Below are 21,548 nucleotides of genomic sequence, written 5' to 3'. Positions count from 1 at the left end.
GAAAAATAGATTACTCCAGCGGAATTCGTAAGTTGTGTCCGCGGAAATCCGCGGAAAAGTCCCACCCTTGAACAACAACACTGTGCTTGACACTGGCCATAGCAACAACAACACTGTGGTTGACACTGGCCATTGCAATAATACTTCTGCGGTCAACACTGATCACTACAGTACAACAAGAAACAGAACTCCATTGCACATTAGGAGAAAATCAAATCATTTGGTCACAAAACTTGACTGCATTTCTTCAAGAATCTTAAAATTAACAACCAGAGCAATCCATATCATCCACAAGACCTCGCGTCCAGAATATGTTAAAGATTACCAACCTGCGTGGGACAACCTTGGCAGCAACGATACGACCACTGGGCCCCTCGCCAGCTGGGGGACCCCAGTCTGCGGCCGACCCAGGGTGGTAGTCGATGACCAGGTCCACGTGGTTGAACAGGTAGTAGGTGTCCGGCGAATTGAACAGGTTCTGTCAACACAAAACACTGCCATCAGTGTACTGGGGAACCCCCCTTTTAAGACCCCCCAATTTAAGACTCCCTCCTTTATAAGACCTTGTTTTCTCAGACTTTCTGTTCATAACCTCTGTAACATTACCCCCAATTTAAGACTCCCTCCTTTATAAGACCTTGTTTTCTCAGACTTTCTGTTCATAACCTCTGTAACATTACCCCCAATTTAAGACTCCCTCCTTTATAAGACCTTGTTTTCTCAGACTTTCTGTTCATAACCTCTGTAACATTACCCCCATTTTAAGACTCCCTCCTTTTTAAGACCCAATTCTGGCCGATTTGTTGAGGTCTTAAAATGGGGGTTCCACTGTACTACACAAGTTATCCTTTTGCATGAAATCAGAAACCATTACAGCGGTCCCTTGGGATGAGTCAAAAGTGAACCCACACCGCAGGTGGCCTTGAAGATGTCCTTTATAAGGAGGTGTAGATGTCCTTTACAAGGAGGTGTCCTCTCATCTGAGGGTCCTCATATCCCAGGTACCACTGCATGTTTCTTTTTACATGATATAGGAAACCAGTATGAACCATATCAGTAGTTATTGTTCATGTGAGATATTTCCATATGCAGGACATTTTGCATCTGAAACGAGTCACCTCCCCTCTTCTTTCTAACAAAAACTGTGTCATGATGACCCAGTATGTATATTTGTGTGTACCCCAGTACTATCAGTTATACCTCCATTTTGGTGCCAATTTTGACTGACAACAAGAAGAGCAAACGCTCGATCGAGTCACTTTCGCAGTTCTGAATATTATATGAGGCATCAGATGGACAGGAAGAAATTGCTATTCACAACACAATGAGTCACGTTCACATAAAATTTGAGCCCGGTCACTTTTATAGTTTCCGAGAAAAGCCCAACGTTAAGTTGTGTGTTGCCGAACAGAAAAGGCTAGTTATCTCCCTTGTTTTTCTGATAACGTTCGTAAAAGGCTACAGATGTAAATACTTTGATGTAAAGAATAATCCTACAAAGTTTCAATCACATCCGATGAACTTTGTCAAAGATATAAAATGTCTAATTTTTCCTTTGACGCTGACCTGTGACCTTTGTTTGTTTATTTGTTGCTTAACGTCCAGCCGACTACGCAGAGCCATATCAGGACGAGGAAGGGGGGGATGAAGGGGGCCACTTGTCAAGCGATTCCTGTTTACAAATGCACTAACCCATTACTTGTGTCCCAGCAGGCTTTAGTAAAACTAAATTAATACCTACTTGAAGATTACCAGTTTCCAGTATGTTAAAATAGGCTTAACCTATCTACTGCTGGACTTACATCAGAACACTAACAGATTAAACTATACATGAATCGCGAGACAAGCGGCAAGAGAAGAGATTTTTGGAAAAAATACAGGTGAATGAGCAAGAAGGCAGAAAAAAGAAAAGAATTCATGAAGAAAAAGAGAGCATGACAGGAAAGAGGAACCAAAAATCTACCTAACAGCAAACTAGAAAGCTCCTGCGGTTCCAAAAACAGGAGGGGCTTTTAATTTCATAACCGCAGTGCCCCACTGCGGGAACCTGTGACCTTGAAAAAGGTCAAAGGTCAACGAAACCATCGTTAAAGTGTACAGGTCATTGGAGGTCACGACTAAACAAAATATGAGCCCGATCGCTTTGATAGTTTCCGAGAAAAGTCCAACGTTAAGGTGGTGTCTACGGACGGCCGGCCGAACGGCCGGCCGGCCGGCCGGACAGACTAACACTGACCGATTACATAGAGTCACTTTTTCTCAAGTGACTCAAAAACACAATGATAAAGCTATTGGAATGAACCTTTTCCTTTTGCACATTGTTTAAATTTGCACAGCTTTAGAGCAAATAATGGGGTGTTATTTTTGACGACACGTTCAAGATAAGATTTCATATAGTCCTGTGAGGTTACCCCCATGGAAATTCGGGCTGCTTTCTGACTGGGGAAACTGAGCTGCCATACAGCAAGGCGATAACCAAGATATATATCCTTCAATAGTCCTATAAACCAATCTCCTCTTCATCCCTTTTTAGTTATATGTGACACTGACACATGGACAGAGTGGCAGTGACTTCCCAAGTCATTTTCCTCTGCTGACATAAATAAGTCACTAAGAAAAACTTCATTCTCCAAGTTCTTCGATATTTCCTCAGGAAACATACACAAGAACAGACAGAACTGTGACGTGATGCCAATGCTCACAATGTTAAGTCTTCTTAAACTTGGTTTGTTTCATGGTACATAAGACCCCCCCCCCCCCCCCCCCCCCCCCAATTTAAAACTTCCCCCTTTTAAGACCTTGATTTTTGAGAAGTTCTGTTAATAACCTCTGCAAATTTACTTCCATTTTAAGACTACCGTCTTTATAAGACCTGATTATCTCAGATTTCTTGAGGTCTTAAAAGGGGGGTTCCACTGTATCTCATTCACAAAGCTAAAATGCTGAATAACACTAAGGAAAAAGAGAAGAAACAAGTCGCGTAAGGCAAAATTACTTCATTTAGTCAAGCTGTGGAACTCACAGAATGAAACTGAACGCACTGCATTTTTTCACGATGACCGTAGTCCGCCGCTTGTGCAAAACGGAGTGAAACTGACGAGCCTGTTCAGCGCGGTAGTGGTTTCGCTGTGCTGCATAGCACGCTTTTCTGTACCTCTCTTCGTTTGAACTTTCTGAGCGTGTTTTTAATCCAAACATATCATATCTATATGTTTTTGGAATCAGGAACCGACAAGGAATAAGATGAAATTGTTTTTAAATCGATTTCGGAAATTTGATTTTGATAATAATTTTTATATTTTTAATTTTCAGACCTTGTTTTTAATCCGAATATAACATATTTATATGTTTTTGGAATCAGAAAATGATGAAGAATAAGATGAACGTAAATTTGGATCGTTTTATAAAAAAAATAATTTTAATTACAATTTTCAGATTTTTAATGACCAAAGTCATTAATTAATTTTTAAGCCACCAAGCTGAAATGCAATACCGAAGTCCGGCTTTCGTCGAAGATTGCTTGGCCAAAATTTCAATCAATTTGATTGAAAAATGAGGGTGTGACAGTGCCGCCTCAACTTTTACAAAAAGCCGGATATGACGTCATCAAAGACATTTATCGAAAAAATGAAAAAAACGTCTGGGGATATCATACCCAGGAACTCTCATGTCAAATTTCATAAAGATCGGTCCAGTAGTTTACTCTCAATCGCTCTACACACACACACGCACACACACACACAGACACACATACATACACTACGACCCTCGTCTCGAGTCCCCCTCTATGTTAAAACATTTAGTCAAAACTTGACTAAATGTAAAAAGAAGACAGCAGAAGGGAGACTGACGTTGGTCACACAGAAGTCTTTGGGTTTGCCGGCCTTGTTGACGTAACAGCCGACGGGAAAGCCGGTGGAGCAGTACTGTTGACTGTTGTCCACCTGGTAGCACCACGTCACAGGCATGTTGTCCACTATCCTGCAATCACAAAACATTAGTGTCATTAAATAATAGAATAATAATAATAATACAACATTTATATAGCGCTTCCCACAGGTTGAAGCTCTTTACCAAACAGCACAACATAGTAGTTATAGTACAGTGTCAGGGAAAACATCCTTTTCAGTCTCTCTCCCCTTGTTTTCACAGATTTTCTGTTGATAGCCTCTGAAAATAGACCTCTGTCTTAACTTCTGATGTCCCTCTTTTGAGACCTGATTGTCTCAGATTTGTTGTTTTAACAGGGGGATACTACTGTTATACAATAAAATGCACTCACAAAAACAAAACAACACCATCTGGTTTTGTCTGGAGACATGCACAGTCATGAATTTTTTGGACACAAGCAAACAATCCTATGACGAGTTTAAAACCTTTCCCAGATCATTGCATAACACTTCCATTAAAGCTGACTCTCATATATGTGACCCTCCACCACAAAATGAGTCGCATGTCACCTCGCGCGGTTCTGCGCTAGGCTTACTATAAGTCTGGGGAGTGTCTTGTTACTGTGTGAGGGTCACCTTACCGTATTTGACGGATTACAAGACGCACCGTTTTATAAGCCGCACCCCCGAATTTTAACCAAAAAATTGGGACGAGCCACGTATAGGTCGCGTCACTATATTAGCCGCCGTCGAAAAAAATATAATCAGATCGTGTCAATCAATCAAAACAACCAGGCAAACGAAAGTACGGTATTTGGCGAAATCGGCTCCGAGAATAAACAAGTGAAACAAAGAAGAAAAGTGAAAAAGTTTGAAAAAAAATATCACACACACAATTTGCAACCAACACACACATGTAGTCTCGCCCAGAATAAGCTTTTTTGGGATGATTTACGACTTTTGCGCACATTTCGAGCAGACGAAAACACAACATGGCGGCTCTCGCTCCTCCAACTATCGCGAGACACAAAAAATACGAAATCTCGCTCGCACGAGATCCTGATACATCCGGTGTTTCTCTGTACGCTATCTTGTCACGACGACTTGTTGACAAACGAAGATTCGCGAAAGAAAGAGAAAAGCGCCGAGTCTTGAGTAGAGAGCTAATAAAGTACCGGTAATCGCTAATCGAGTGAAATGAAAATCCGCGGCGACTTCCATTAGGTGAATGCTATTCAAGTTTAGGTAACGTTTTAGCCGCATCTTTTTATAAGCCGCAATGCGATTTTTAAAAAAAAAAAGTCGCGGCTTGTAGTCCGTCAAATACGGTAGTCACAGTCTTATAACTCAAACAGTTTTCGCTCTTTTTTAAAACGGTTTTCACCACTGGATAGAGCATAAAAAACTCTTTGGGAAAATGTAAAAAATATGAAAATCATGCAAAGGTGACATGCGACTCACTCCGTGGTGGAGGGTCACATATTTGGTTGCTGTCTCAGTGACCAGCTTCCAGCTTCACTGTTTGTCTGCCTAGTTATTCATTCGTTTATCTTTTTATTCTGTAAGTTGCTTATGCCACTTTGCTTTTCTTTCCCTACTCAAATAGGCTTAGAAAGCAGGCAAATTAAAATATAAAATAAATATGATCACTGTCTGGCAAAGGGAAAGAAAAGAGGAACGTGTTTTTGAAATATGCCTTTTGCCTGGGTCACAAAACAGAACAAAAAAAGAAAACACATAAGCAACATAGAAACTTGTGTGCATCATACACAAAAACCAAACATGCAACGACTGCATGCTACATGTCCATCAAAGAGTATACCATTCACAGAGAGAGATCAATATAGAGAGACAGAGAGAGAGAGAGAGAGAGGGAGAGGGAGAGGGAGGGAGAGAGAGAGAGAGAGAGAGAGAGAGAGAGAGAGAAAGAGAGAGAGAGAGAGATGTGGGGGTGGGCAGAGGCAAAGAGGCTTATAAAAAGAAACTCACCAATGATGCTGGTAATTCAGGCTGATGCCTTTCTTGAGGAAGTTGAGCTTCTTGGCATCATCAGGGTTGCCTTCCCTGTAGGTTTTCTTGCAGACTGACTGGCAAGTTCGATTATCGTTGAACGTGAGCTGCCAACAAACGACCCAGAATGTAAACCAATACCAATAGACGAATCCCGAAAATAACTCCAATCTTGAATCGTGTCTCCATGTGTTTCTGGCAGACCCCTCGCTAGTGATTGGTCCCTTTATTGTTTGTCTGCCGTTTTGCAAGAAAAGGTAACTGGATCTTCCACAACCCATACAAAGCTGACAGAGTTATTTCCAAAAATCGCCTATTACAGTGGAACCCCCCTTTTAAGACCCCCCAATTTAAGACTCCCTCCTTTTTAAGACCTTGTTTCCTCAAATTTTCTCTTCATAACCTCAGTAAAATGACCTCCATTTTAAGACTCCCTCCTTTTTAAGACCTGATTTTCTCAGATTTTGTGAGGTCTTAAAAGGCGGGTTCCACTGTACCATCAACACAACTTTCAATCAACATGTTTACGGCTCCACTGACATTTGTGTAATAAATCAACTCAAATCACGTGTTGCAATTTGATGTCCATATGCTCTATTTCAAATAACAGTTTCAACCTTTTCCCCCCAGACGGATCACCTTAGTACAGCTTTAGTAATAAGGAAAATTTACTGCACATTGCAACAGCTCACTAAAACAAAATACTGTTAATAAAAAAGAATTGTGTTAAACTCGTGGAGAGACAGCTTTTAATAACACTACACTTATAACTGTGCTCTTATAAAATGTTTCAAAGAGTTTAGCAGCAACTTTTGACCTTTCTACCTCTTCTGATAGTAAAAGGTATTCACACCTTATTCAGTGCAGAATGAGAAAGATTCTTGGTTTATCATCACACTTCTATTCATTCCAAACACATATTCACTGTGCACATATTTATAAACAATATCAAGCACATGCACGCTTACCAGTAACAGTCAGTCCTACTGGTCGAAATAGAACAGTGATTTCCAGGCAACAGTTATATTACTAATCAATACTTGATTGTAATATGAATGTGACTCCCTGTTTAATTAGACTCTGGCTACTAATCGGAGAGCAATCATAAATTTAACAGCCAACAAGTATGACTAAAAACTTACTTTATACTCGGAGGGTCGAATACGCTCCCCAAAAACCACTTGTCCCAGGTTTTCTGTTGGTGATCCACCATACTCATCGGTCTTTCGGCAAAAGTCGAAACTGCACAGCAAATAAAGATTGACATCATTACTATGTGACAGGGGAGGCTACCACTCCTTTCACGGCGGACTCTGCACCCGAGTTGTTGGCCTTTAAAAGTCAACACCAGTGGATTAAAACAGCCAGAGTGTACAGAAAATGCGACCAGCTTGACTGAGCGCTGAGTTTGGAATGATACAAATGGCGGCATATGCGCACGCATACGGAAGTCAGACTCTGCATTGGTCTGGCCTTATGGGTATTGGTCACTCTTTTTTAGAGTGGTCTCCCTTGTTACCAAGGGGACGCGTACAGCGTTACCAGCACTGAACTAGGGTTAATTGCTATTATGTGAGTTGGGTAAGATATGTAATTTAATGGCACGTTAAAGATCTTGGTCATTCTACCATAAGTGCAGATGGCTGATACCACCTAAACACGCATACATCAAAAGCCGTGAGGGCGTAAAAACTCGAATCGTATAAACCAATTCATGTCCACTATAGGCAATTAAGACCTGACGAACAATAACCCCCTTAAAAAAAAAAATAAATAAATAAAAAAGTTTTTGTGTGTGTGTGTTTGCGTTGCGGTGAACCGCGGTGAATAAATACTGTTTCGCGATACGAATTACGAAAATAAACACTTTTTTGTTCGGCTCTACTTCTTCCACTTCCGCCACACAAAAGCAGCGCTTTTCCGTGCACAGCGCTTTTCTGCACAGGTAGTACATCTAAGTATTGCAATTCGTGTACAAAATCCCTCCCATCTTCAAAATATTGCCACTAATATATACTACCCCTCCCATCGTAAATATTCTGCATCAAATTTGGTGGGCATATTCAGGTGGACCCCGGGCACAAACTGGTGGATGAAAATTTTCAACACGTGCTCTAAGCCGGCGAACCGCCACGCTGCATACTCTGTCTCGCGATTCACCCGGCGAAGCCGGGTAATCCTCTAGTGTTGATATAATTTAGAAATGTGTTGAATATGGGGTATGTAATTGTATGTTTTATTGTGCCTTCCTGTGTGAGTGTTGTTGTTTTTTACATTTAGTCAAGTTTTGACTAAATGTTTTAACATAGAGGGGAAATCGAAACGAGGGTCGTGGTGTATGTGTGTGTGTGCGTGCATGCGTGTGTGTAGAGCGATTCAGACCAAACTACTAGACCGATCTTTATGATATTTTACATGAGAGTTTCTGGGATTGATATCCCCGAACGTTTTTTTTTGTGATAAATGTCTTTGATGACGTCATATCCGGCTTTTCGTGAAAGTTGAGGCGGCACTGTCACGCTCTCATTTTTCAACCAAATTGGTTGAAATTTTCGTCAAGTAGTCTTCGACGAAGCCCGGACTTCGGTGTTGCATTTCAGCTTGGTGGCTTAAAAATTAATTGATGACTTTGGTCATTAAAAATCGGAAAATTGTAAACAAAATTATTTTTTTTATAAAACGATTCAAGTTTACGATCATCTTATTCTCCATCATTTTCTGATTCCAAAAACATATAAATATGTTATATTTAGATTAAAAACAAGCTCTGAAAATTAAAAATATAAAAATTATTATCAAAATTAAATTGTCGAAATCAATTTAAAAACACTTTCATCTTATTCCTTGTCGGTTCCTGATTCCAAAAACATATAGATATGATATGTTTGGATTAAAAACACGCTCAGGAAGTTAAAACGAAGAGAGGTACAGAAAAGCGTGCTAACCTTCTCAGCGCAACTACTAAACCGCTCTTCTTGTCAATTTCACTGCCTTTGCCATGAGCGGTGGACTGACGATGCTACGAGTATACGGTCTTGCTGAAAAATTGCATTGCGTTCCGTTTCATTCTGTGAGTTCGACAGCTACTTGACTAAATGTTGTAATTTCGCCTTACGCGACTTGTTCTTTCTTATTTTTCAAGAGGCACATATAGCATAGTCTTGTATGTCTGATGTTATTTGATGATAATGTCTGATGTTGTTGTTATGTCATATATATCATATGTACCAAAAAGAAATACAACCATGTTGAATTTTTTTTTTTTTTTTAAATTGCACTTACATGTTGATTATCATCCCTTCAAAAGATATTTTCTAGATATAATTTAGAAATGTGTTGAATATGGGCTATGTAATTGTATGTTTTATTGTGCCTTCCTGTTGTTGTTTTTTACATTTAGTCAAGTTTTGACTAAATGTTTTAACATAGAGGGGGAATCGAGACGATCGTCGTGGTGTATGTGTGTGTCTGTGTGTGCGTGTAGAGCGATTCAGAGTAAACTACTGGACCGATCTTCATGAAATTTGACATGAGAGTTCCTGGGTATGATATCCCCAGACATTTTTTTCATTTTTTGGATAAATGTCTTTGATGACGTCATATCCGGCTTTTTGTAAAAGTTGAGGCGGCACTGTCACACCCTCATTTTTCAATCAAATTGATTGAAATTTTGCCCAAGCAATCTTCGACGAAGGCCGGACTTCGGTATTGCATTTCAGCTTGGTGGCTTAAAAATTAATTAATGACTTTAGTCATTAAAAATCTGAATTGTAATTAAAATTATTTTTTTTATAAAACGATCCAAATTTACGTTCATCTTATTCTTCATCATTTTCTGATTCCAAAAACAAATGAATATGTTATATGTTATATTCGGATTAAAAACAAGGTCTTATTCTTCATCATTTTCTGAAAACAAGCTCTGAAAATTAAAACAAGAAGGGCAAAGCCCATACGACTCACATGCTTGACCTTGATCTTTACATAGCAATGACATCATACACTAAGAACTGCTTTACACATTTTTCCTACCAAAATACATGTGACCTTGACCCAAGGTCAAGGTCATCCAAGGTCATGCAACACAAAGCTGTTAATTCAAGACATAGGAAGTACAATGGTGCTTATTGGCTCTTTCTACCATGAGATATGGTCACTTTTAGTGGTTCACTACCTTATTTTGGTCACATTTCATAAGGGTCAAAGTGACCTTGACCTTGATCATATGTGACCAAATGTGTCTCATGATGAAAGCATAACATGTGCCCCACATAATGTTTAAGTTTGAAACAGTTATCTTCCATAGTTCAGGGTCAAGGTCACTTCAAAATATGTATACAATCCAACTTTGAAGAGCTCCTGTGACCTTGACCTTGAAGCAAGGTAAACCAAACTGGTATCAAAAGATGGGGCTTACTTTGCCCTATATATCATATATAGGTGAGGTATTGAATCTCAAAAACTTCAGAGAAAATGGGAAAAATGTGAAAAATAGCTGTTTTTTAGGCAACATTTATGGCCCCTGCGACCTTGACCTTGAAGCAAGGTCAAGATGCTATGTATGTTTTTTGGGGCCTTGTCATCATACACCATCTTGCCAAATTTGGTACTGATAGACTGAATAGTGTCCAAGAAATATCCAACGTTAAAGTTTTCCGGACGGCCGGACGGACGGCCGGACGGACGGACGGACGACTCGGGTGAGTACATAGACTCACTTTTGCTTCGCATGTGAGTCAAAAATTAAAAATTATGATCAAAATTAAATTTTCAAAATGAATCTAAAAACACTTTCATCTTATTCCTTGTCGGTTCCCGATTCCAAAAACATATAGATATATGTTTGGATTAAAAACACGCTCAGAAAGTTAAAACGAAGAGAGGTACAGTAAAGCGTGCTATGAAGCACAGCGCAACCGCTACCGCGCCAAACAGGCTCGTCACTTTCACTGCCTTTTGCACTAGCGACGGACTACGTTCAATTTCATTCTGTGAGTTCCACAGCTTGACTAGATGTAGTAATTTCGCCTTACGCGACTTGTTCTTTCTTATTTTTGAAGATGCACATAGCATAGTCTTGTATGTCTGATGTTATTTGATGTTAATGTCTGATGTTGTTGTCATGTCATATATATATTATATACAAGGACTACTAAAGTAGTCCTTGATTATATATCATATGTACCAAAAAGAAATACAACCATGTTGAAAAAAAAGTTGAAAAAATTGCACTTACATGTTGATTATCATCCCTTCAAAAGAACACAATTGTACTGGTGTATATGCAAAAACTATGCAAGCCCATTAAAACAAATAAAGAACAAACACATCGGCAACAAAAACGGAACTAAACATAGTCGGGCTGAGGGGCCAGTGGGAGACTTTAAACAAAACAAAACAAAACCAAAGCCACTTTTAGTGATCTAGAAGAAAGGTTGTTTTGGACGATTAGAAAATGTACTTCAGTTGAACCTGCCTTGGCATCCGTAAAACCAGACCAGCTAACTTTTCCATGCACAGTCATAATTGGGAGAAGGAAAAAAAAAAAACCAGTAACAGCTAGGGGGAAACATTTCTCATTTAATATTGATAATAAATCATGCTTGCAGTTTTGTAGTGCTCTCCAAAATACTTGATACTCATAGTCATAGCATACACAAGATGATTTTGGTTGATGGCACCTTTCTTTTAATTTCATAACCTTATCAATATCATGAGGCCATCTCAACACATTGACAGGACAGACTTTTTGCAAGGGTCATTTTAGCTGAACAACCAGTACTGACTTGAGCCTAATCTTTGATATCAGAGAGACCATAAAAAGAAACAGGTCTTGACAAGCTATTCTTTCCGCAAGAGTGGCATTTGTGAATACATGTAGCAAGCACTCCGAACAAGGACACACATTTAAGCAAGAGGTAAACGCCTTTTCACCACACAGACTTCACCACACAGACTTCACCACACAGACGTAGTGGAACCCTCCTTTCAAAACCCCCTCTATTTTAAGACCCTCTTTTCTAAGACCTCCTGTTCATAACCTTTGTAAATTGAACCCCATTTTAAGACTCCCTCCTTTGTAATGTAAGACCCAATTTTCTCCGATTTATTGAGGTTTTAAATGGGGGTTCCATGGTACACATTCTTATTCAGCAAAATAGACAAGGGAACCATTTTTGCATAAGGTTGCTCCAATACAGTGGATTTTTACACCCCCCCTCTCTTCCAACCCCATCTTCAATGTTTTAACTTTTAAGATTCAGGTAGATCTCCCGTTATTTGTAAGACTAAGAATCCCTAGTTCAAAATTGACCTCCATTTTAAGAATGTATGTTCCGAGATCTTTTAAGGTCTGAACAAAGGGTTCACATTCAGCTCAGTATTGGCGTTAACCGGTAATTACCGGTTGAAATGAGAAAATACCGGACAATAATTGGCTGCCGGTATAACCTACCGGTTGATTTTGAGAACTACCGTTTTTTCCCGCTGGTAAAACAACAAAACCAGTACTCTGAGTTGGACTCTTACTGGTTCCGATGACCAGCCTACCGTTTATTTTCTGGATAGTTTGCATCACAAAAGTTTGAGTACCTGTTTGAACAAATATCTGTGACTAGGTGAATACCCGCTTCGCCGGGTACGGCTTCGCCGGGAAGAAGTCGAGCCGAATACCCGGCTGGTGTACGCCGGCTTTGCCGGCGCACCGCACGAAGGAAGGGAGATAAACGCGCAAAACACTGGAGAAGAGTAAAAATAGTATAACGGGAATATGGATTGAGCGTTGTCGACAGTGACCTTCTAAAAATAGAAACGGGAATATGGATTGACACCACACGAAGGAAGGGAGATAAACGCTGAAAACACTGGAGAAGATAAGGAAGAGTTACTGGGAATGTATCCCGTAAACAAGAAGAGCAAACGCTCGATCGAGTCACTTTCGCAGTTCTGAATATTATATGAGGCATCAGATGGACAGGAAGAAATTGCTATTCACAACACAATGAGTCACGTTCACATAAAATTTGAGCCCGGTCACTTTTATAGTTTCCGAGAAAAGCCCAACGTTAAGTTGTGTGTTGCCGAACAGAAAAGGCTAGTTATCTCCCTTGTTTTTCTGATAACGTTCGTAAAAGGCTACAGATGTAAATACTTTGATGTAAAGAATAATCCTACAAAGTTTCAATCACATCCGATGAACTTTGTCAAAGATATAAAATGTCTAATTTTTCCTTTGACGCTGACCTGTGACCTTGAAAAAGGTCAAAGGTCAACGAAACCATCGTTAAAGTGTAGAGGTCATTGGAGGTCACGACTAAACAAAATATGAGCCCGATCGCTTTGATAGTTTCCGAGAAAAGTCCAACGTTAAGGTGGTGTCTATGGACGGCCGGCCGGCCGGACAGACTAACACTGACCGATTACATAGAGTCACTTTTTCTCAAGTGACTCAAAAAACCAAAAATGGTTCAGCGCTGCGCGCTGAGAGCACGTGTTGAAAATTCTCATCGACCAGGTTGTGTCCGGGGTCTAGCTGAATATGCCCACCAAATTTGAAACAGATCCATCGAGAACCTTGGGCGTGCATCACGGACACACACACACACACACAGACAGACACAAGTCGTATATATATATAGATAGATGGCGCTAGTATTTTTCAAACCGGTACACAAACTTTTATGCTGCAAACGGTCCAGAAAAAAAACGGTAGGCTAAGTAGGTAAGAGTCCAACTCATAGTACCGTAAAAGTCGACCTATAAGCCGCGACTTTTTTTCCCCTAAATGGACCCCTGTGGCTTATAAGGCGGTGCGGCTTATGAATGACTTTTTCTGAATCAGTGGCGTGTATCCGACTTCGCTCAGTGACCTAGTTTACGGAAGTTGGATCGCCGCTGTGTAATGGCCTTGAATCAGCTGTGTTTACCTCAATTCACTCACTCACCTTCTTTCCGGAAGTTTGAAGCATGACAATAACTTACACTCACACAGTAATGGGTTGGCATACACCGGTTTTGATCGATCACTTCGCATTGCTACTACAGAGAACAGCAACACGCACATCTTCTAAAACAAAGCAACGTACAACCACGATGCCGAAAACACGGAGGCAGGCCTATGATGCAGCCTACAAACTTGCAGCCATAGACTTGGCTGTTGAAAAAGGCAATCGCGCTGCTGCTCAACAAATCGGCGTCAATGAAAGCATGATTAGGCGTTGGCAAAAGCAACGAGGCGAACTTGTGAAATGCAAGAAATCCACAAAAGCATTCCGTGGTTGCAAGGCACGCTGGCCACAATTAGAAAACGAAATGGAGGACTGGGTCAACACACAACGTGAGGATGGTCAAGTTAGCCGGTTCGTTTTTGTGTGTGTGTGGTTTTTTTTCGTTGACTTTCGATGTTTCTTGACTTGAACTTTGCTGAATCTAGGCGCGGCTTGTATGCCGGAGCGGCTTGTGTATGGATTTTTCTGTTTTTTTTTTAAAAATCGGGGGGTGCGGCTTATACCCAGGTGCGTCTTATAGGTCGACTTTTACGGTACTGGTTTTGTTGTTTTACCACCGAAAAAACCCCGGTAATTCTAAAAAATCGACCGGTATGTCATACCGGCAGCCAATTTTGTTCCGATATTTTCTCCTTTCAACCGGTAAAATATCGGTAATTACCGGTTAAGGCCAATACTGTATTAGCGCCACCACTATCAGCTATACTCTCAAAGTGTCATTCACTGGGGAAAGTACATCCATGGTGTGCATGGTACTGTGGCTCCTTAGCAGGTGCACACTTTCAAAATGTTCTCCATTCTTGCACATTCAATTGAAAAAGAGCCTCATGACAATCATAACATGAATTAGTAATCGGAGTAAACAAACATAACATTTTCCTTGAGAAATGTACTGAGCTTTTGTTCAAGGAATTTTGTTTGTCGACATCCACATCCAAACATTGCTGTCACACACAGCACTGTATACCATAAATTGCTAAAAGAATCAACTGATCAAGACTTACCTGTGACATTCATACTCATACTCATAGGGAATGATGGCGGGTAGGGATGGGAGGTGTGTGGGGTGGGGGGGGATGTGAATTTGGGGTTGGAAGTGGTCCACTGTATGCCAAATTGCTAAACGCATCAACTGATCCAGCCGTACCTGTGGTATTCATAGGGAATGACTGTCTCAATGGAGTTCAAGCGATTGACGTACACAAGGATCTCACTCTGAAATAACAAAAGAAATGACATTAATGACAATTATCCAGGTCAAACACACGTATTGTCCTCTGGCTAGGCTGGGAGCAACAATGTAAAAGTGTAAGATTGTATAGTTCAGGAATAGTTAAAATGAAGTGGAAAATGTTCTTCGAGTCTGACAGTGACACAACTAATCTTAACCTACATGCCAGCCATGTTTTTAAAAACATAAGTGCATTTTCTGATCAAGAGATTGTCTTTAAATAATATATTTTGATAGTTAGAAATAGTACTGAGTCTGATATATATTTTGATAGCCGCCGGTCCATACTAATAATAATGTCAACACATATTTTGTTCCTAATGTCTTTAAATTTCAGATACCCAGCTGTACTCAAGATTCAGGCATGAGACCAGCAAATGTTCAAAAAGTAGGAAACTAAGCCGGGGTCCAGGGGCAACGCCCCGGTGGGGGGTTGAATTTTAGAATTATAAAGGCCATTTTGGGGCCTCTCCTGATAGCAAAAAAATAGATCATGCCTTTTTAAAAAGCTATAAAAACCACAAGAATAATATGTTTTAGCATTCCCCCGACAGCGGCGTATGGCTGCCTAAATGGCGGGGTAAAAACGGTCATACACGTAAAATTCCACTCGTGCAAAAACACGAGTGTACGTGGGAGTTTCAGCCCACGAACGCAGAAGAAGAAGAAGAAGATATGTTTTAGTATTTTAAACAAAACATTTTGCTTCACATCCACAGGTGCCTGTAATCACATGATAATGACAATGTAGAAAACAAGAGGCGAAGCCTTCAAGGCTCACGTAAGAAATCGACAAACAGTAACACAAACTCAATCACTCCGTCACACATACACACACAGTAAGCATAGGTGACACTGTGCAAGAAAGCGAGACACTATAGATCTAGATCTGTCTGTCTGCATGTAGCCTGTAACTTACAGGGACACGACTGCCAACTAGTCTCGGCTCGCTCAAAATGACAATGACCGAGACTTTCAGTAATTCCTTCGCGTGACGTCTAACCCTCTTACGCCATAATGTGACGTCTTCAAATGTTAAAGTTTCTACCACAGACATACACACGCACACACGCACAGACAGACAAAGTTACGATCGCATAGGCTACACTTACGTGAGCCAAAAAGCAATCAAGATAACTCATCAAAGCTGCTACAATGTCTGAACAGAGTGCACCTCCTCTCCCTCCCACCCCACCTACCCCCCCAAAAAAAAGGTTCTAATCTATAAATCGGTTGTTTTGCCTTGAGTTGAGGTGTTAATTTTCCTTATTCAGGCCTACCAGCAACTGCGGGTCATCGGCTCAGCGCAGACAGGATGGAGGGAAAGAGAGAGAGAGAGAGAGAGAGAGAGAGAGAGAGAGAGAGAGAGAGAGAGAGAGAGAGAGAGAGAGAGACGTGCTTCCAAGAGCCCTCTGTGCTTCTTGCTTTCAATGTGACGAACCAACACCTTTTTTCCACCAAGTCCGTATTTCACCACGCAGTGGCCGTTGTCGCACCACGTGCACACGGCCTGACCGGGAATGGATATTTTGGCGATACTGTCGCCAATGAGCTGGCGCCTTTCTTTCTTGTTGATAGTGACAGTCACTTCTTCTGACAGCCAGTTGGCTTTCCACTTGTTTTTCACACTTTGGTCGTCGATCGTAAGAGCTTCCACAGCCGACAAAACAATATGGAATCCAGACGCCATGATGCTACATTGTTCACCTTCGGTGTTTGGAGATCGGGAGCCAATCAAAACAACCCACAAACCGCCATCGGTGAATAATTAAGCCTCGGCAATAATCGTCGGAGATCAACAGCCAATCAAACGCGACCCATGATACTGCTATGGGTTCACGCGAGTGCTGGGGTGCGAATGCACTGACTTCAGTCGCAGACAGCTTCAGCTGAACGGTTCATACCACCACCTATGGGTTCACGCGAGTGCTGGGGTGCGAATGCACTGACTTCAGACGCAGACAGCTTCAGCTGAACGGTTCATACCAACTCCCCCCCCCCCCCCCCTTTTTTCTCAACGAATTTGCATCGATCTCAAGAATGGTCTGTGAGCTAAGGAAAATATCGGAATTCCGATAAAAATCGGACCAGTCCCATGTCTGAGATTACCTTTGTCATAATCTTTCAAGACTACACAATTATTGAATTAAAGTATACATACAATATATTATGCATGCACAAGCTATGAATAACTGAATATAACCAACGCACTAAACCTTGTAGTGAAGTTGTATAGTCTACATATGTCTTCTTAAGTTCTGGTAGGCCATTGACTGATGACCGACTCTCTAGCCATAACCTTGACTAGTACTAGTAGTAGACGATTTAAAGCTCAGCAAAACAAATTTAGAATGAAAAAGTGTAAATCGAGGGGGCACAGCGCATCCAAAACTGCTGCCCGGGGGTCCAGGGGCATTCCTCCCCCCCCCCCCCCCCCCCTGACAAAAATGTTGTCAGAAAAAGCAAAATGGCGCTACATGTATAAACTATTTGGTGCTATCTGAGCTTAAAAATTGCCACAGAATTAAATCTTACCAAATTCCCAAGTGATAAAAATCCCTATTTGTTTCTTCTTTTGAGCTGGAGGGAGGTGCACTTTCACCCCTGAGTCCACACCTGTCAGACGAATTCCGGAAATACCTCAAATTTGTATGGGTTGTGAAAGAGTGAGTACCTTTGTTTGTTTGCAGACAAACATCATTTGGTTCCTGTACACGCGCAGGGTATTGACTGTCAGAATTGCACTTTCCCCAAGAGAAATGAATAATATTTGGGCCGATTTCTCTACTCTCTCCTTGCTTGTTTATTTTGAGCACGTGTTGTTTGGGAGAGGAAGTCGAAATATTTGTCCGAGCTTCAAGCGGCATAACTCTGCCAAACGGCTATGTAGCAGTAAGTTGAGATATTTAAAAACAAGAAGGGCAAAGCCCATACGACTCACATGCTTGACCTTGACATGACCTTCAGGGTCAAGGTCAAATAACTAAACCTAGCAATGACATCATACACTAAGAACTGCTTTACACATTTTTCCTACCAAAATACATGTGACCTTGACCCAAGGTTAAGGTAATCCAAGGTCATGCAACACAAAGCTGTTAATTCAAGACATAGGAAGTACAATGGTGCTTATTGGCTCTTTCTACCATGAGATATGGTCACTTTTAGTGGTTCACTACCTTATTTTGGTCAAATTTCATAAGGGTCAAAGTGACCTTGATCATATGTGACCAAATGTGTCTCATGATGAAAGCATAACATGTGCCCCACATAATTTTTAAGTTTGAAACAGTTATCTTCCATAGTTCAGGGTCAAGGTCACTTCAAAATATGTATACAATCCAACTTTGAAGAGCTCCTGTGACCTTGACCTTGAAGCAAGGTAAACCAAAACTGGTATCAAAAGATGGGGCTTACTTTGCCCTATATATCATATATAGGTGAGGTATTGAATCTCAAAAACTTCAGAGAAAATGGGAAAAATGTGAAAAATAGCTGTTTTTTAGGCAACATGCGACCTTGACCTTGAAGCAAGGTCAAGATGCTATGTATGTTTTTTGGGGCCTTATCATACACCATCTTGCCAAATTTGGTACTGATAGACTGAATAGTGTCCAAGAAATATCCAACGTTAAAGTTTTCCGGACGTCCGGACGACTCGGGTGAGTACATAGACTCACTTTTTCTTCGCATGTGAGTCAAAAATCATCTAATGATCTGTTGAACTGAACCAAAAGTGGATGAAATACTACAAGCCAAACTAACTTCTTAGTATGTCATTGAGAATAGAGGATTTGGGGTATTTTTCATGCAATGACGTCAGCGCTTTTTGGCGATTGGTCAATGCATTTCGTATCAATATTGTCGGTCACGCTTGAAATTATCGCTACTTCATATTGCTTTCCAAACTTATACGAAGTGGCCGGGAGCGTAGAGTCAGTTATGAACTGAATTAGCCCCAAACAGTGAGATATCTTAGAGAGAGAACAGTACACAAATACGAACGGAGAGACTCGGAAACTTGAGTCACTGAGTCGTCGCCACGCTCGAGAACTCAAGTGTAATATTTGAAGTTAAAATCTCCCTCGCCTACAGTGCGACAGAATAGCTCAGTTGGTAACGCGCTCGAACATGCGCTAGTCCTTACTTTTGTGGTCCCGGGTTCGATTCGCTTCGACAGCAATTTTATTTTCATTTTTTCTGAACTCGTAATTCTTGTATTTTATTCATTTGCTTCATTCCAAACGTTTTGGATTCGAATATAGCGCGTGAGTGCCCTTGAACAGCTTTCTCATAATCCCATATTCTTTTTTTAGTACAGGATTATGAGGATATCCCCAAGGAAAGGTCATAGGGCATATATGTATCACCGCGTGTCGACTGCTGGAAATAGTAGATAAATACTACTAGATAATAGACTTCTGACTGAACGGAATTGCGAAAGAACGTTAAAACTTGCAGAGTAAAAAAAAGTGTGTGTGTGCGGTTTTTTTAAAGTTTTTTTTTTATACAGCACTTCATACACCCCCAAACGTCACGTCTATAACTAAGTATAACCGAAATCGGTTGCCGGTGTCACGATTTCATCTTTTGCCTGTGTACATATTTCCCCCTTTATATACTCAAGACTGAAATGTTTCCTGGTAAAATTAAGAAGTGAAATTATTTATGGACAAAAAGCATGTCAGTTTCTTGCATGTGAAGAAAATTGGTGGTAAAAATTAATAGATTTCACCCCCAAAATCGAATTCTTCGAAAACGTGTACTGAGTGGTTACGTCCCTTGGCTTGAGTAAGAAGGAAAACATTTTAGGATGAATCAAATTTCCAAGTTAAATCAAGGGTGTCGTTTGGGTCGGCCCTTCGGCCAATAGCCGATTTGTTTTTACTTTGGCCGAAACTTTCATGTCCCTATCGGCCAAATGTCCGGAGAGTAGTTTGTCCATTTTTTTTGTATTGGTCAGGCTTTGATTACTAAAACTGCTGCCGATGTATTTAGTCAACTGACTGACGTTTATGTCCTTCGCGAATACCAAAAGCAAAACATCAATGTTTTGAACGAAAGCCAGTGCCAAAAAATATAGATGCCAGAGTGGTTTAAACCACACTCTCAGCGTTTGCGTTCGCCAGTTCGCGATAGTTTATCAATCAGTCAGTGCTTTCGATTTGGATTTGAACATCATATATTACTTTAAATATTTTTTTGTTATCATGGGTTTTATGAATTTTCTTCTCTTATTCTTTTATAATTATTAATTAATGACCTATATGTGCTGATGACCAATTTAATTTCCTTTGTTGGATCAATAAAATGTTATGAGTTATGAGTTATGAGTTAACCAAAAAAGAAAAAAACTAAAATAATATTGGGCAAGGTTCGCTACCCTTCGCCAAGGTAAGTGATTCCAGACAAAATGACAGGAACACCGCGAATGTGGACAGTGTCAGTGTGAGTGGTAGTAGTGTTGTCGAGTCGATCGAAGCAGACGACATAGCAGACGATAGTCGCCGCGAATCGAAATCTGCTGAGCCAGAGAATGAAAAGCGTCCTCCAAATCGTGGTTTCCAAGCAAAATGGCTCACCCTACACGTTTTTTTTGTGGTGTTTTACCAGTCATGTTTCCCAAGGCTTGTCTTTCTTTCTTTACTTTCTTTTCGTTCTTTATTTGGTGTTTAACGTCGTTTTCAACCGTTCAAGGTTATATCGCGAAGGAGAAAGGGGGGGGGGGGGGGGGGGGGATGGGATAGAGCCACTTGTTAATTGTTTCTTGTTCACAAAAGCACTAATCAAAAAATTGCTCCAGGGGCTTGCAACGTAGTACAATATATGACCTTACTGGGAGAATGCAAGTTTCCAGTACAAAGGACTTAACCTTTCTTACATACTGCTTGACTAAAATCTTTACAAACATTGACTATATTCTATACAAGAAACACTTAACAAGGGTAAAAGGAGAAACAGAATCCGTTAGTCGCCTCTTACGACATGCTGGGGAGCATCGGGTAAATCGCGGGGGGTCCAAGGCTTGTCAAGATTAGCACAAGATTGGAAGAGTTTTACTTTCAAGAAATTAAAGTTAAAGGTTTGAAAAAGTTTCAGAGAACTGGTGTCTGCATGATGTAGTTAAGCAACATAAGTAAGCAACATATAATCTAGGGGCGGATTAGGGGGGGGGGGGGGGGGGTTTACGGGGGTTCCGGACCCCCCCCCCCAAAAAAAAAAAATCTGTCTGAATATTTTTCTTTTTTCTGTCTGTAAAGCCGGGGGAAGAGATAATTGTTTATTTGTCATAGTATGCAACATGTCTTCCTTCTAACCATGCTATAATGATGTCGGGAGCAGATATCAGCATAGACCTATATTAGACCAGTCAGGATACATTGCCATTATTTAAATTTTAATTCTAACGTT

General features: G+C 40.6%; 1 protein-coding gene and 1 long non-coding RNA gene across 2 annotated transcripts in view; both read right to left on the bottom strand.

Moving 5' to 3' along the window:
- Window positions 1–21,548, bottom strand: part of LOC138945551 (transmembrane 9 superfamily member 2-like) — a 44,778-nt gene that overhangs the window by 21,779 nt on the left and 1,451 nt on the right. The window contains exons 2-6 of the mRNA XM_070316999.1: window positions 15,054–15,121; window positions 7,043–7,142; window positions 5,880–6,007; window positions 3,852–3,981; window positions 330–478 (exon numbers count right to left, since the gene is read on the bottom strand). Coding sequence (XP_070173100.1) covers window positions 330–478; window positions 3,852–3,981; window positions 5,880–6,007; window positions 7,043–7,142; window positions 15,054–15,121 — 575 coding nt within the window. The remainder of the gene's footprint in view (window positions 1–329; window positions 479–3,851; window positions 3,982–5,879; window positions 6,008–7,042; window positions 7,143–15,053; window positions 15,122–21,548) is intronic.
- LOC138945561 (uncharacterized) lies at window positions 1,215–2,731 on the bottom strand. The gene is made up of 2 exons (XR_011449032.1): window positions 2,055–2,731; window positions 1,215–1,573 (listed from the first exon to the last, which is right to left on the bottom strand). It is a non-coding gene; the product is annotated as an uncharacterized lncRNA (long non-coding RNA).

This window comes from Littorina saxatilis, linkage group LG13, assembly GCF_037325665.1.
Source record: "Littorina saxatilis isolate snail1 linkage group LG13, US_GU_Lsax_2.0, whole genome shotgun sequence".
NCBI lineage: Eukaryota > Metazoa > Mollusca > Gastropoda > Littorinimorpha > Littorinidae > Littorina > Littorina saxatilis.
The sequence above is the reverse complement of the archived record's forward strand: the minus strand, read 5'-3'. Positions and strand labels throughout refer to the sequence as shown.